This window comes from Vespula pensylvanica, chromosome 2, assembly GCF_014466175.1.
Source record: "Vespula pensylvanica isolate Volc-1 chromosome 2, ASM1446617v1, whole genome shotgun sequence".
In the NCBI taxonomy this organism is placed as follows: domain Eukaryota; kingdom Metazoa; phylum Arthropoda; class Insecta; order Hymenoptera; family Vespidae; genus Vespula; species Vespula pensylvanica.
Window position 1 is genome coordinate 17,376,189 of NC_057686.1, and position 13,615 is coordinate 17,389,803.

Here is a 13,615-nt window from a genome sequence, read left to right on the forward strand (position 1 = left end):
GCAAAAGAAAGAGAGAGAAAGAGAAAAAGAGAAGGTGAAAGAGAAAGAGAGAAAGAAACACATACACACACACACACACATATATATATATATAATGTGCATGAATACATATATCCATACATACATTTATGCATCTATACGTGCATGATATATATATATATATATATATATATATATATATATATATATACGTAATGTCACACTCAAGGGAAGTACTTCTGGAGGAGGGTCTTTCTTCTGGAACGGCTTACGAGGTACTACAAGAAGAAGGCGCTCTGGAAACGTCTTTTGCTTCTTGAAAAGGACGTGTGGCGACAATTCCATTGTGCATTCCATTTGGTCGGCCGCTTTGAGATACAAGCACGCATATCCTTTGTCCCTTGCGAGAAAGCATGAAAGAGAGAGAGAGAGAGAGAGAGAGAGAGAGGAGAAAGAGAGAAAGAGAGAAAGAGAGAGAAGGTTTCGTGCTTACAGCTTGTGCACCCAGGATTACGAAAGGTGAAAAGTATTTTGACACCCGGAATAATGGAACCGGCCACGGGGTGCACCCAATTAGGTATCGCTTGGCCCGTGAAACTCTGTTGAGCAAACTAGACAACTGTTTTTTCTATACCACAGGAAGAAGATTTGATACTCTTCTTCTTCTTCTTTTTTTTCTTCTTTATCTTTTTATTTCTTTTTCATTCCTTTTCCTTTCTTTTCTTTTCTTTAACCGTATCTTTTATTTTTCAGTTTGCAGTAGAACAGTTTGCTCTATTATGCGTCGTGTTCGTCATTCTTTTCTTTTTTTCTTTCTTTCTTCCTTCCTTTCTTTCTTTATTATTTTTTTTTTCTTTTTTTTTTTCTTTCTTTCTTTCTTTCTTTTCTTTATAATGCATTTAAATTGCAGCACAAATATTCATATGGAGGGTATAATTATAAGAAAGTTTTGTGAAACGAATTTGTATCGTTAATGGTTACGTGTATGCAGATTTTCTTCTTCATGAATAACGATAATGATCGAATTAAGAAACTTGAATTAATTGTGTTGATTAAGAAGGATTTGTAATGACGTAATTACTTATTTACATACGTATCTCAGTCGGTAATTAATACGAAAAAGTGTATTAATCATAAGTCATATATTTTTCGTTCTGAGATTGTGTTTTAGATATTTTACGTAGGAATTTATTTAAGAATTATGTTTCCGTAATTACGCGGACGGAAATAGTAAATCAATAATCATTCACGAGAAAATTAATTATTCGATGTTATTTTAAAATGTTACAAACAGCCTCCGACAAAATACGTCTTTTAATATCTAAATCGACTTACATATATAAATACATATATCCTTTCTCTTTCTCTCTCTTTCTGATTTTCATTATCTTTCTCTTTCCCTCACATTATTACAATCATCAACTCGTATGAGATTATACAGAGATAAGATTATTTTCATGCTTATTTACTTACAGAAATAAACAAGCAGCAGATGTATATTTTCATTTAGGTGATCTGAATTTTTTTCTTCCTTTTCTTTTTTATCTTTTTTTCAATAAACGAACAAGAAAAATTTGGAGAAAATAAAGATCTTTTGAAAAATAAGAAGAAAGAAAGAAAGAAAGAAAGAAAGAAAGAAAGAAAGAGAGAGAGAGAGAGAGAGAGAGAGACAGAGAGAGGTTCGAAATATTCGGGAAACGAGCAGGAACGACTTCCTTGTAACTACGGATTCTTTCGAACAATCCCGTTCAGGAAATTTCTCTACGTCCGGGAACGAGTAGAAGAGAGAAGAGTGACGAGAGATAGAGATAGATAGATAAATAGAGAGATAGATGGATATATCTATATATACATGCATATACATACATATATATATATATATATATATATATATATATAAATGGAAGATGAGAAGTAAAAGGAGAAGGAGAAGGTGAGAGAGTAAATCGGCCGATCAGAAGAGCCCTTCCTCCTCCCTTAGACTCCGAGCCGGATAATAATGAAATTTCAGGATAATCGGTAGGCAATTCATAGTCTCTGAGTAACTTTCTATTAACTCGCTAACGACGACAGTCTGCAATCGTGGTCGCATTGAGGTCGCTTATATAAGACAATCTCCCGTGAGAAGATGGGCCTTTCTACATCCCTCCTCCTCCTCCTCCTCCTCCTCCTCTACATCATCCTCCCACTCTTCCATCCTCCTCAACATCCCTCTTTCTCCCTCCTTCTCTTTTCTATCATCTCTAAAGCGGGATCGAGACTCGTCTCACTCATTACTTTATCCTTTCTCTCTCTCTCTCTCTCTCTCTCTCTCTCTCTCTCTCTCTTTCTCCCTTTAGCTTTGCACCAATCGCGAGGATCCATTTCCTATCGACTCCGAGAGACACTTTGGCTCTTTTTTTCCTCACCAAGAGCCTTCGTCTACGTTCCCGTTTCGTTTCTCCTTCCTCCTCCAACTTCCTCTTTCTCTTTCCTAACTAGCCTTGCCTCACCTGTAATACTCCAAAGGTGACAAGGTTCGACTGGAAGTAAAGAGATAAATAGATAGATAGATAGATAAATAGATAGATAGATAGATAGATAGATAGATAGATAGATAGATAGATAGATAGATAGATAGATAGATAGATAGATAGATAGATAGATAGATAGATAGTAGATAGATACAGAGAAAGAGAGAAAGAGAGAAAGAGAGAGATAGGCTGCTTCGTCGTCAGAGACTAATTTTAGGTCGGCTAATGTCGTTTCGCTTTTAATGAACATCTCCGTTCGTTAAGTACGTTTCTCCATCTCCGCCTTGCCCGCGAAGTGGCTCCTCTACCGGAGACCGATCTCTCTGAAGCTATTTTTCACCTACGATTCCTCCCCCACCCCTTCTCCACCCCCACCTTCTCCTCCTCCTTCTTCTTCTCTTCCTTCTCTTCCTCCTTCTCCTTTTTCTCCTTCTTCTCCTTCTATTTTTTCTTTTTCTATTTCTTCTTTCGACGCTGATCGAAATGCTGATACTCGAAGTCATTTGTCTGGTTAATAATATCAGACATTTTTTCTTTTTTAATAATAATTGATATCACATAGAACGTTACCGATCGAATATCGTTTAAAACGATATGAGGAAATTTTTATTCTGTTGGGATAACTTCCTTCTCCACCCTTCCTCTCCCCCTTCTCTTCACTCTTTTCCTTTCTTTTCCTTTCCCTTATTTTTACAACGGTATTTAATTGTAATTGATTTTATATGGCTATGATAACGATAAGAGACAATCGAAGGCTGTTTCGTAACGATAAAAAAGAAAAGAAAGAAGAAGGGAAGGAATGTCCTCGTGGAGAAATCGTCGGTCTTCATTTTTAATTAGTAAAATATAATCCAATTGGAAATATATTTTTTCTACATATATATATATATATATGTGTGTGTGTGTGTGTGTATAATTTTATATATATATATATATATATATATATATATATATATAATTTTTTATAGATCTTCTTTCCCCTTTTTCTTTTTTCTTCATCTTTTTTTTTTCTTTTTTTATCTTGTATCATATCTTTTACATATTTATATTATTAGTAGAATATAATCTAATTGGAAATATATTTTTTCCTCACACACACACATATGTGTGTGTGTGTGTGTGTATCTATATATATAATTTTTTATAAATCTTCTTTCCCCCTTTTTTTTGATGTGTTAGATCATCCAACAAGAAATATTTCATCCGAGTTAATACAGATGTACGTTATAAATTCTAAAAGTCAATTGAATCGAGAGAATATAAATCATTAAATTAATTGCGTCAATTTAAATGTTCGAGGCGTTCGTAAACAGCTACTTTAGCTAATACCAAATGTTATCTTGGAATTACGCGAGCCACTTTATCCGTTCTATATTTTTCTCGTTAGAAAAAAAAAAAAAAAATCATTCTGAATCACGAGTAGATTAATTCTACAATATAATGCTCGAGTAGTAACGGTTGGTAGAACGATAAAGAGAAACGTATTCTCTTATATGTTCCGTTTATATCCATGGGTCAAGGAACGAGATAACGTTCGATTATTTCACGATAGATCCTATATAATTTCAAAATCTTCGATTCCCATTTAACACAGGTAAATACGAATTAAATATCGAATTCGAATTATCATTTACTTTCAAATTTCCATTTTTCTTTCTTTCTTTATTCTTTTCCCTACTTTTCCGATCGAAAAAAAATTATCATATCGTCGATTATCTTCTTCACCGTACGTATATACGGTAAATAAAAAATTCAATTACAAAAAAATATATATATATATATACATATGTATTATCGACCAACCGATATAATAAAACGTTTTTGAAAGTAGAGGAAAAAAAAGAGTATGAAAAAAAAAAATGTAGAAAATTCGTCTGAGACTTACGATTAGAGAGAAGGTGTGTGTATGTGTGTGTATGTAAGAAAGAGAGAGAGAGAGAAAAAGAAAGAAAGAAAGAGAGAGAAAGAGAGAGAGAGAGAGAGAGAGAGAGAGAGAGAGAGAGAGAGAGAGAGAGACTGGCAATGACCGAGTTAACGAACGAAAGAGACGAAAACTGCGATAACCCGATGTGTTATATGAAATTGTTATTCCCTCGGGAACGAAATCACGCGAATTTATTATTCCTTACATTTATCGTCTTCTTAGAGTTCTTAATAAAGAGAAAGAGAGAGTGAGAAAGAGAGAGAGAGAGAGAGAGAGAGAGAGAGAGAGAGAAAGAAAGAGAGAGAGAGAGAGAGAGAGAGAGATTGAGATAACACGGTTTTGAGGGAGAACGAACGGAGAACGGAAAAAGAAAGAGGAGTGGGGGTGAGTGGTAAAAAGAGAAAGAAAGAAAGAAAGAAAGAAAGAAAGAGAAAGAAGGAAAGAGAAATTTCGTTATCTTTCATTATTCTATTTTAAACGAAGAAGCGCGTGGTCTTTTAAACGATATGATCGTGTTGTAAAGAACGTTTAAATGTCCGACGACGGTACTCAATCGACGACGAAAAAAATTGATTAGACGATTACTAGATATTCTTTTTTTTTTTTGATTACTTTTTTGGAAATTTGTTATTATAATATATACGGATGTGTTATATAATATATATTGTAATCATTGAATTTGTTTATCGATGTAACATCGAGAGTGTATTATATTTGATTTAAAAACATAGAAAAATAAAAAAAAAAAAGGAAATGACGCAAAGAGAATATGATCGTAAATACGTGTATCCATGTGCATAGATACGAGTACATACAATTACACACCACACACACACACAATATATACATTCATAATATGTAAACGTGTATATATATATATATATATATATATATGTAAATATATAAATTTATATATACATATATATATATATATATGTAAACGTATATGTATATACGTATATAAAGAAACTTGTATAAGTATATCAGTTGTATACTGATTAGAAGTATGCTTCTTTCTGTTTTTTCTTCTGTTTTTTTTTTTTCGATGTTTTCTCTTCTCCTTCTCGGAGGTAGTCACGAAAGAAACGTACTTGAATTATTGCATCAGGCTCTTATGAAACGACATTAAAGATTCTCGAATCGGAAAACACACATCGTTTGTCTCGACTAGAAAGAGAGATTAAAGAGGTAGAGAGGGGAGCGGTATGGAGAGGGGATATAAGAAGAGGGAGATGGACAGGACGATTAGGAAAATTTTCCAAAGAAATCGAACTAATCTAACGTCTAAGTAAATTCGTTCGCTTTCTTGCATCAGATTATCGATGGCTTATGACGTGAACGACGACGTTGGATCGGTAATCGGAAGAAAGAAAAAAAATGGAAAACAAAACAAAAACAAAAACATTATATTAAGTACGCCAAGAAGAGAAGAGGGAGAAGAGGGGTTAGCGAGGAAGGGTGAGAAGGGGAATGAAATTATTTTCGTAAAAAAATTCATTAAGGATAATGATGCAAATGTATGCATGCTTATGATAATAAAGAGAGAGAGAGAGAGAGAGAGAGAGAGAGAGACAGAGAGAAAGAAAGAGAGACGGAGAGAAAGAAAGACAGACGGAGAGAAGGAGAGAAAGAGAGAGAGAGAGAGAGAGAGAGAGAGAGAGAGAGAGAGAGAGAGAGAGAGAGAGAGAGAGAGAGAGAAGATTATCTCTGCCCTATCCATGCATACATTTATTATTCATAAACGCAACGACCTTACATCGAATGTTATGGCTAATTAGTCATTGCTTGTTCTCTTTTATTTTCAATTTTCTTTTTTCTCTTTTCTTTTTCAAGCAGGGTCCTTTAATTACGTGGAAGAAATAAAAGAAAAAGAAGCTGGAAAATCAAATCAAGAGAAGAGGCTTGCTTTCCTTCCTTCGTTCGTGCTTCCTTTTTTTTCCCCTTAAAAGAGAAAGATTAAAAAAATCTCCCTCTCTCTCTCTCTCTCTCTCTCTCTCTCTCTCTTTCTTTCTTTCTCCTTTTCGATATTCACTCTTCGTTTATCTCGTTCTATTTTCGTTGAAAAAAAAAGAAAAAAAAAGGAGACGGAAAAGAAGGAAAAAAAAGGAAAAAGAAAAGGAAAGGTAGTAAGAAGCATAAGATATTTTTTTTTAACATCGCAATTGTCAAAACCGTTTGGACGTCAATCCATACTTTCTTTCTTATCTACGACGATAATAATAGATATTGTTCGTCTATTTCGGTCGCTTGCTCGACTAATGACTTGTAAAATAATTTATATCGAAGCGAGCGTTGCCAATGCTTAGAGCACTTTATGCGGTACTATTTATTATAAAATAGAAAAAAGAATGAAAAGAGAGAGACAGAGAGAGAGAGAGAGAGAGAGAGAGAGGAATTAATGCGACCGAGTGTTAGTTACGTTTTCATATTAGACGTCGATCTATACAACGTTTGATAGACCAAACGTATTATTTTATGTATGTATGGGTCGTGAACTCGATTTCATCACTGTTCGTCTCTCTGTCTGCTGAAAGTGATAATGAACTTCGACATTCTAACATAATTTTTTTTCTAATTTCTTTAAGGCACATTATCGGCGAAGGATTTATGTATTGTAAATCCCGATAAAAAGATAAAATATATTAGTCAACGAAATTCGATAATAATCTGTGCTTATACAATTCAAAAGTGGAAAGAATAGAACGATCGATTACGATCATAAGTTAACGTTAAATTTCTTTTTACACGAAAAAAATTGATAACGAGTTAATCATGTTAAAAATTTATTTGGAAAAGACAAATAGAGAAAGGGAGAGAGAGAGAGAGAGAGAGAGAGAGAGAGAGAGAGAGAGAGAGAGAATATTTCATTTTCATCTCGAAATAATATTGCAAAGAAAAAGAAATAATTAAATGAGTAGTAAATGAAAAAGAAAGAAAGAAAACTCGACTTTTACTTACTTCTGTTTTCATTCATTCGTCATTCTAAACATTTGGATATTGAATATTGGATAACGTCGGTTATCTTTCGATTTGATTGTAGGCGATTATTATTATACGCATACATAGATATTCGAGACGCTCCTATCCGAATACATTAATATTATCTGACGCAACCAATGTTATCGCTAAATATAAAAGCCGACGAAACGAGAGTCGACGTTAGTATAAGGAAAGGGTTGTTCTCGAGAAGACGAAGAAAAGTTTACTTTACTATTAAAGAAAGTTATTTCTTCATGAAGGATTCATATCAATATTATTTTGCAAATTTTACTGTTATTTCCATGTTAATTTATTTTATTAACATCAATTAATATTATTTTCGTATTTCGCAATTGTTTGATTTACATATATATATATTTATATATACATATTATATATATATATATTCTTTTCTTTTTTCTTGATCTTTATTGGTTTATAAAAATCAACGAAAGTACTATGTCATTTACAATGAAACAAAGTAACAGCAGTAGCCTTACGATAGATTATTCGTCGTACAAAACGGAACTATCGAAAAGAAGAAGATCAGTGATAACAAGAGAATTAAGTAAGACGATAATAATTATAAAATATGAAAAATTATAATATTCGTTTAATTTTACTCATTAATAATTAGAAAATATTATTAACGTGTATATATGTGTATAACATGATATATATATATATATATGTATGTATATTTATATATATATATATATTTATTTGTGTGTATAGCAAAAATAGCATATTCAGCACCGAAAAGTCTTGTCTCTCTTGCCGAGGGTATGCCAAACGAGAATACGTTCCCGTTCACTGAAATTTCCGTCAAACTATACGATGGTTCGTCTTTTACTTTGGAGAAAAGCGAATTGAGTAAGGCCCTTCAGTATATACCTACTCAAGGTTACCCTCCTCTACTGCAGGTAATTCTATGAATTTTCTTTAAATTTATTAATAGCGAATGAATAGAGAAATATAAGGGAAAATTATTATATTTTATATGCGAAAATTATAACTCTAACAAATTTGTTTCTTTCGTATAAATTAATTTCGATTGAAAATTCATTACTATAATATATTTCATATATATATATATATATATATATATATATATATATATATATATATATTATGTTTATATGAATAATTTAATATTATTCATTTAATATCTTATCATATATAATATCATATATAATATATATATATGTATATCAATCGAAATATTTTATTAAACAACATAAATAATTATATATATATATATTATTTTTACATTACATCTATATTATAGAGAAATTAAAAAAAAAAATAAAAAAAAAATAAAAAATAGAGAGAAAAATACGACTTCCTAATATTTATAGAAGCGTATCGAATTATTTCAACCTTTAACTAAAGCATTCATCTCTTAGCAGGAGATTGTCGCTGATGTAATTCACCGACTCGTTACACACAAATTCTTCTTTCTTTGAAATAATACGATTGGCCATAGCGCGTGTCTAACGACGTTCGACGTTAAATTGATTTTAGGCCCTGAGGGAATTCCAAAGGAGGGTGCACGCACCACCCCTCTGGGAAAGTCGCGACATTGTCATCGTCGCCGGTGCTCAGGATGGTCTTAGCAAAACGTTGGAATCCGTGATCGGTACCGGTGATCCGATTTTGGTACACGATCCTTTTTATCCTGGAGTCGAAGTAGTGGTCAGTATCGATATACAAATATTTCATCGTTCTTTTTCATTTTACATATTCTTTTTCTTTTTTCTTATGTTATGTCTTTCCTTCATTTTTTTCTCTATCTCTCTTCATTTTTTTATTGACAATAAATTATAGAATATGTTTACACGATCCCATCAAATAAAATGTTTTATAAAGACAGAGAGAGAGAGAGAAAGAGAGACAGAGAGACAGAGAGAGAGAGAGAGAGAGAGAGAGAGAGAGAGAGTCTGCGTATTATAAAAAAAGAAAAAAAAAACAGATAATACTAATAATAAGAATAAAAAAAAATATTAGGATCCAACGTGACGCGTGATTAACGATAAAGCAAACTTTAACACGCTTATATATGACCTATGTATATATACATATATATGTATAGACATGTCGTACAACAGATGCTTGTTTATTTTAATGCAACATCGTGCGCGTGCCGTGATAATACATTTTCCATATTCTTATCGGCAATTAATTTATCCATAAACATATACGTTCCCTTGATTTTTCATATTTCACAGAGATTAATCGACGATCAAACATGACGCAATCTCTTTCTTTCTCTCTTTCTTTCTTTCTTTCTTTCTTTCTTTCTTTCTTTCTTTCTTTCTTTCTCTTTTTCCTTTTCTTTTTGTCATTATTATTGTCGTAATATATGAAATGTTATAGGAATTATATAATATCATGATTTTGATATTTGTGTAACCAAAGCGATAATACCAGAGCGACAACATTTAACACAAATATACAATAGTATTCGTTAATGTCAACATTTCTTATCTATCTATATGTGTATATATATATATATGTATAATCATCTTATTTAATATTTGAATATATTATTCATGGTTTATTCGATAATCAAAAGGTGACGCCTCATCAAGCAGAATTAATATCAATTCCACAAGACGATCTTGGAATAATACCGGAAGCCATGAGAGATATTTTAAGAGAGCGACTACTTTCGGGAAAAAAAATGCCGAAAATTATGTACGTCAATGCAACGGGTGCTAATCCGACTGGTGTTATTATACCACTTGAAAGAAGGAAAGAAATCTACAGGTTGGCCTGCGAATATGATTTTTTAATTCTCGATGATGATCCTTATTGCTTCTTAAGTTATAGTGACGTGAGTATTTATCGTATATACATATATACATATATATATATAATGTATCAATAAAACAAAATATGTTAATTAAAAGAAAGTAATTTTCTTGTTTTATTTCATTTAATTTTTTTTCTTTTTTTTTTTTTTTTTTTTTTTCTAATAAGAATCATCGAATTTTTTAATCGATTACAGGAAAAACCTAAATCATTTTTATCTCTTGATACGGAAGGACGTGTTATCAGATTGGATTCCTTTTCTAAAGTCATTAGCAGCGGTATGAGAATCGGCTTTATAACAGCCCCAGCGCCTCTTTTAGCCAGTATTGAACTTCACTTACAAAGTAGTCACCTGCATGCACCCTCGTTATCTCAGGTTGGTATATATATAATTTTTCTACAAATTTCCTTCTAATATCTTAATATGGTATAGACATTATAGAGAATATTTCAATCTAAATATTATTAATATTTTGACATCGTATGTACGAATTAATACTTTCTTCTTTTTTCTCCTTTCTCCTTTCTACATATCTAATCGTTAAATTCATTCATTACTTATAAAAATATGTATTAAATATATCTTAGATGTAAAAGATAGATCGAGTTTGAATTATCTTAATACGGTATATTAAAAAGCTTTTCAATCGGAATTGTTAATATTTGCATAAAATAGGCAATATCTAGATTTTGATTATATATTCAATTATATATAATATTATTACAAAATAGATAACAACATATATATATATATATAGACATTTAAACATTTTGATAAATGCTTGATAAATAAAAAGCGTACGCCAATATGTAAATATTATTCACTCAGTTCATACGATGAAATATTCGTCAAATGTCGAGAATCTTAGCACGCCTTCGTTTAATTATCAATTTTAATGTAAAACATCAAATAGAAAGTAAAAAAGAGGGAGAAAGAGAAAGAGAGAGAGAGAGAGAGAGAAAGAGAGAGACGATGGCGCGTGTCGAGCCTTATCACGACCGTAAAACGTTATCAATAGGTTATCGTAAAACTCATAATGCAGGAAAAAATGATATTGATAATTTGTATTGGTTACTCTTAGGTGATGCTGTACAATCTTCTCAAGATATGGGGATACGAGGGTTTGATGAATCATATGAATCGTATAAAATATTTCTACAAGGAACGCAGAGATATTATAGTGTCTCTGGTTGAAAAACATTTAAACGGTAAATTTGAAGAAAGATTTAATGAATCCTTTTTTGCGTTTTATTTTATTTTTCTTTTTTCAATATAGAAATAAAAAATTGATTTTAATTAATAATACATATTTATATATAATATATATTAATTGTAATTATATATATATATATATATATATATATATATATATTATAAATATCGTAATATATTAATTATAATTTTGGATAAGAAAAAAGAGTCGAATTGAAAGAGTTGAATTTTTATAGGATTGGTCGATTTTGTTATACCGAACAGTGGATTCTTTTTATGGATCAAAGTACGAGGTATCACTGATACGTGGCAAATGATGATGCAGAGAGGTATAGCTGAAGGAGTTATCATGGCACCAGGTGCATCCTTTACAAAGGATCCGACGAAACCTTCTAATGCCATAAGAGCATGTTTTTCGAAAGCATCCTACGAAGAAATGAACCTGGTACGTATTTTTCAATTGTATCTGTTAATGGTAAAGACTTGTTTACGTTCAATCGATCCTTTACCATCGGTTGGTAATCTCTAAGAAAAATTGTTTTTTTTACCATCGGTCGGACAATTTTCGAAAGTATTTAAACTTTACGTATGCAACTGAACGATAAATTTGATTAAAATATTTTCGATAAATTGATAAATGGAGTAAAAAAAAAAAAAAAAATAAATAAAATATGTTTTCTGTATTATACAGGCAATGGAAAGATTGGCATATCTAATAAGAACGGAATTAGCCGAAAATAACTCTTTGCAGAATTTAAATTCATGACAATCAGAATTGATACGAATGAATTCATTTTTTACATGATATTCATGAATTTGTCGGCAAGCTATTTCAAGATATCTTGCGACCTACGAATTGATATAAATTCCTCCGTTTATCCTGATGGAATAACGAGGAAAATCATGAACGAAATGGGATCATATATTTTATCGACCGTAGGGGTTTTACGGTCAGTCGGTAAAAAGGGAATTTTCTTGGGATACCGAATCATTCCTTTGCCGATTGAGTTCATCGCGAAGGTATGACGCTCGTAAGGAAACGACATCTGTACGATCGAGGATATTTATGATAAAATAATTTTTAACAATTACCATATCGACTTGATCCATTGCGAACAAGGGTATCCGAGTGTTTTGATAATTTCAACGATTTATAATTTTCGTTGATTATATTTCGAGATTACAATGTATAATGGTTTTTTCTCTTTCTTACATTGTCTTACAACGACACAATAACATATAAACATTTACGATAATCTATTAGTAATTAAGTATTGTATCATTTCACGATTAAGTTTTGTTAATAAATGGAAAATTGCTTTAACATCGACCTACTCAGATTTTTTTATCGTTGTTAAGTTTGTTTAGGAAATAACGAGATAAGAAAGAAATTTATAAAAAAAAAAAAAAAAAAAAAAAAAAAAGAAAGAAAGAAAAAAAAATTCTTGCGAGAAAAGGATGGAAGTTAAATCGAGATAGAAAGGAAAAGAGTTACTTTTATGAAGGAGTAGAAACGGTAGGAGATACCACACTCTCACTTAACGCTAAACATCCTAACTACCAATTAATTTGCCGGATTTAATTTAATCTGCTACAATATCAAATAGATGAGAGATCCGTTCGTGCGGTCTTCTGCATGTGTCCCCGATCGAGGAATCCCAAGGGCGAGAAATTCGTTTCGACGATAAAACGAAGAAACAACTTGTTTCACACAGAAAATACTAATCGTTTTCATTATTACTTTAAACCGTTCATCGAATTGAAACGATGAAAAAGTAACGATCGATGAAAAATATTTTCTGAAAATCATCGATTATCAATTTAATTTCACGCAGTTATACATATCGAAATGGAATTTGATTTGAGAAAGAGAGAGAGAGAGAGAGAGAGATTGCGTTAGAACGTAGTAAGTTAATTATACAGATTTATATGATTGAATCGCGATTTTTTATATATAAAAGATATTTGATAGATAAATCAACATTTTATTATTATCATTCTAGATAAATCGATATTAAATCATTATTTGTGTGTTCATTATTTATTAATTATTATCATATAAAATTATTATTTATTTCTTTTGTACGCACACAAAGACACACATAGAAACACATACATACATGATATATATTTAAGTATAATAGTGATCCTAGAAAAATGTAATAGCATTGCCGATAAGTCTTGTATAGATAG

At 31.3% G+C, this 13,615-nt stretch overlaps 1 protein-coding gene across 1 annotated transcript; it reads left to right on the forward strand.

Moving 5' to 3' along the window:
• Window positions 1–7,583: 7,583 nt before the first annotated feature.
• LOC122637963 (kynurenine/alpha-aminoadipate aminotransferase, mitochondrial-like) lies at window positions 7,584–12,746 on the forward strand. Its single transcript, XM_043830515.1, has 8 exons — window positions 7,584–7,963; window positions 8,131–8,318; window positions 8,920–9,090; window positions 9,971–10,231; window positions 10,406–10,585; window positions 11,292–11,418; window positions 11,659–11,867; window positions 12,114–12,746. The coding sequence occupies exons 1-8, from the start codon at window positions 7,855–7,857 to the stop codon at window positions 12,186–12,188; spliced, it is 1,320 nt and encodes a 439-aa protein (XP_043686450.1). The 5' UTR covers window positions 7,584–7,854; the 3' UTR covers window positions 12,189–12,746.
• The last annotated feature ends 869 nt before the right edge of the window (window positions 12,747–13,615 follow it).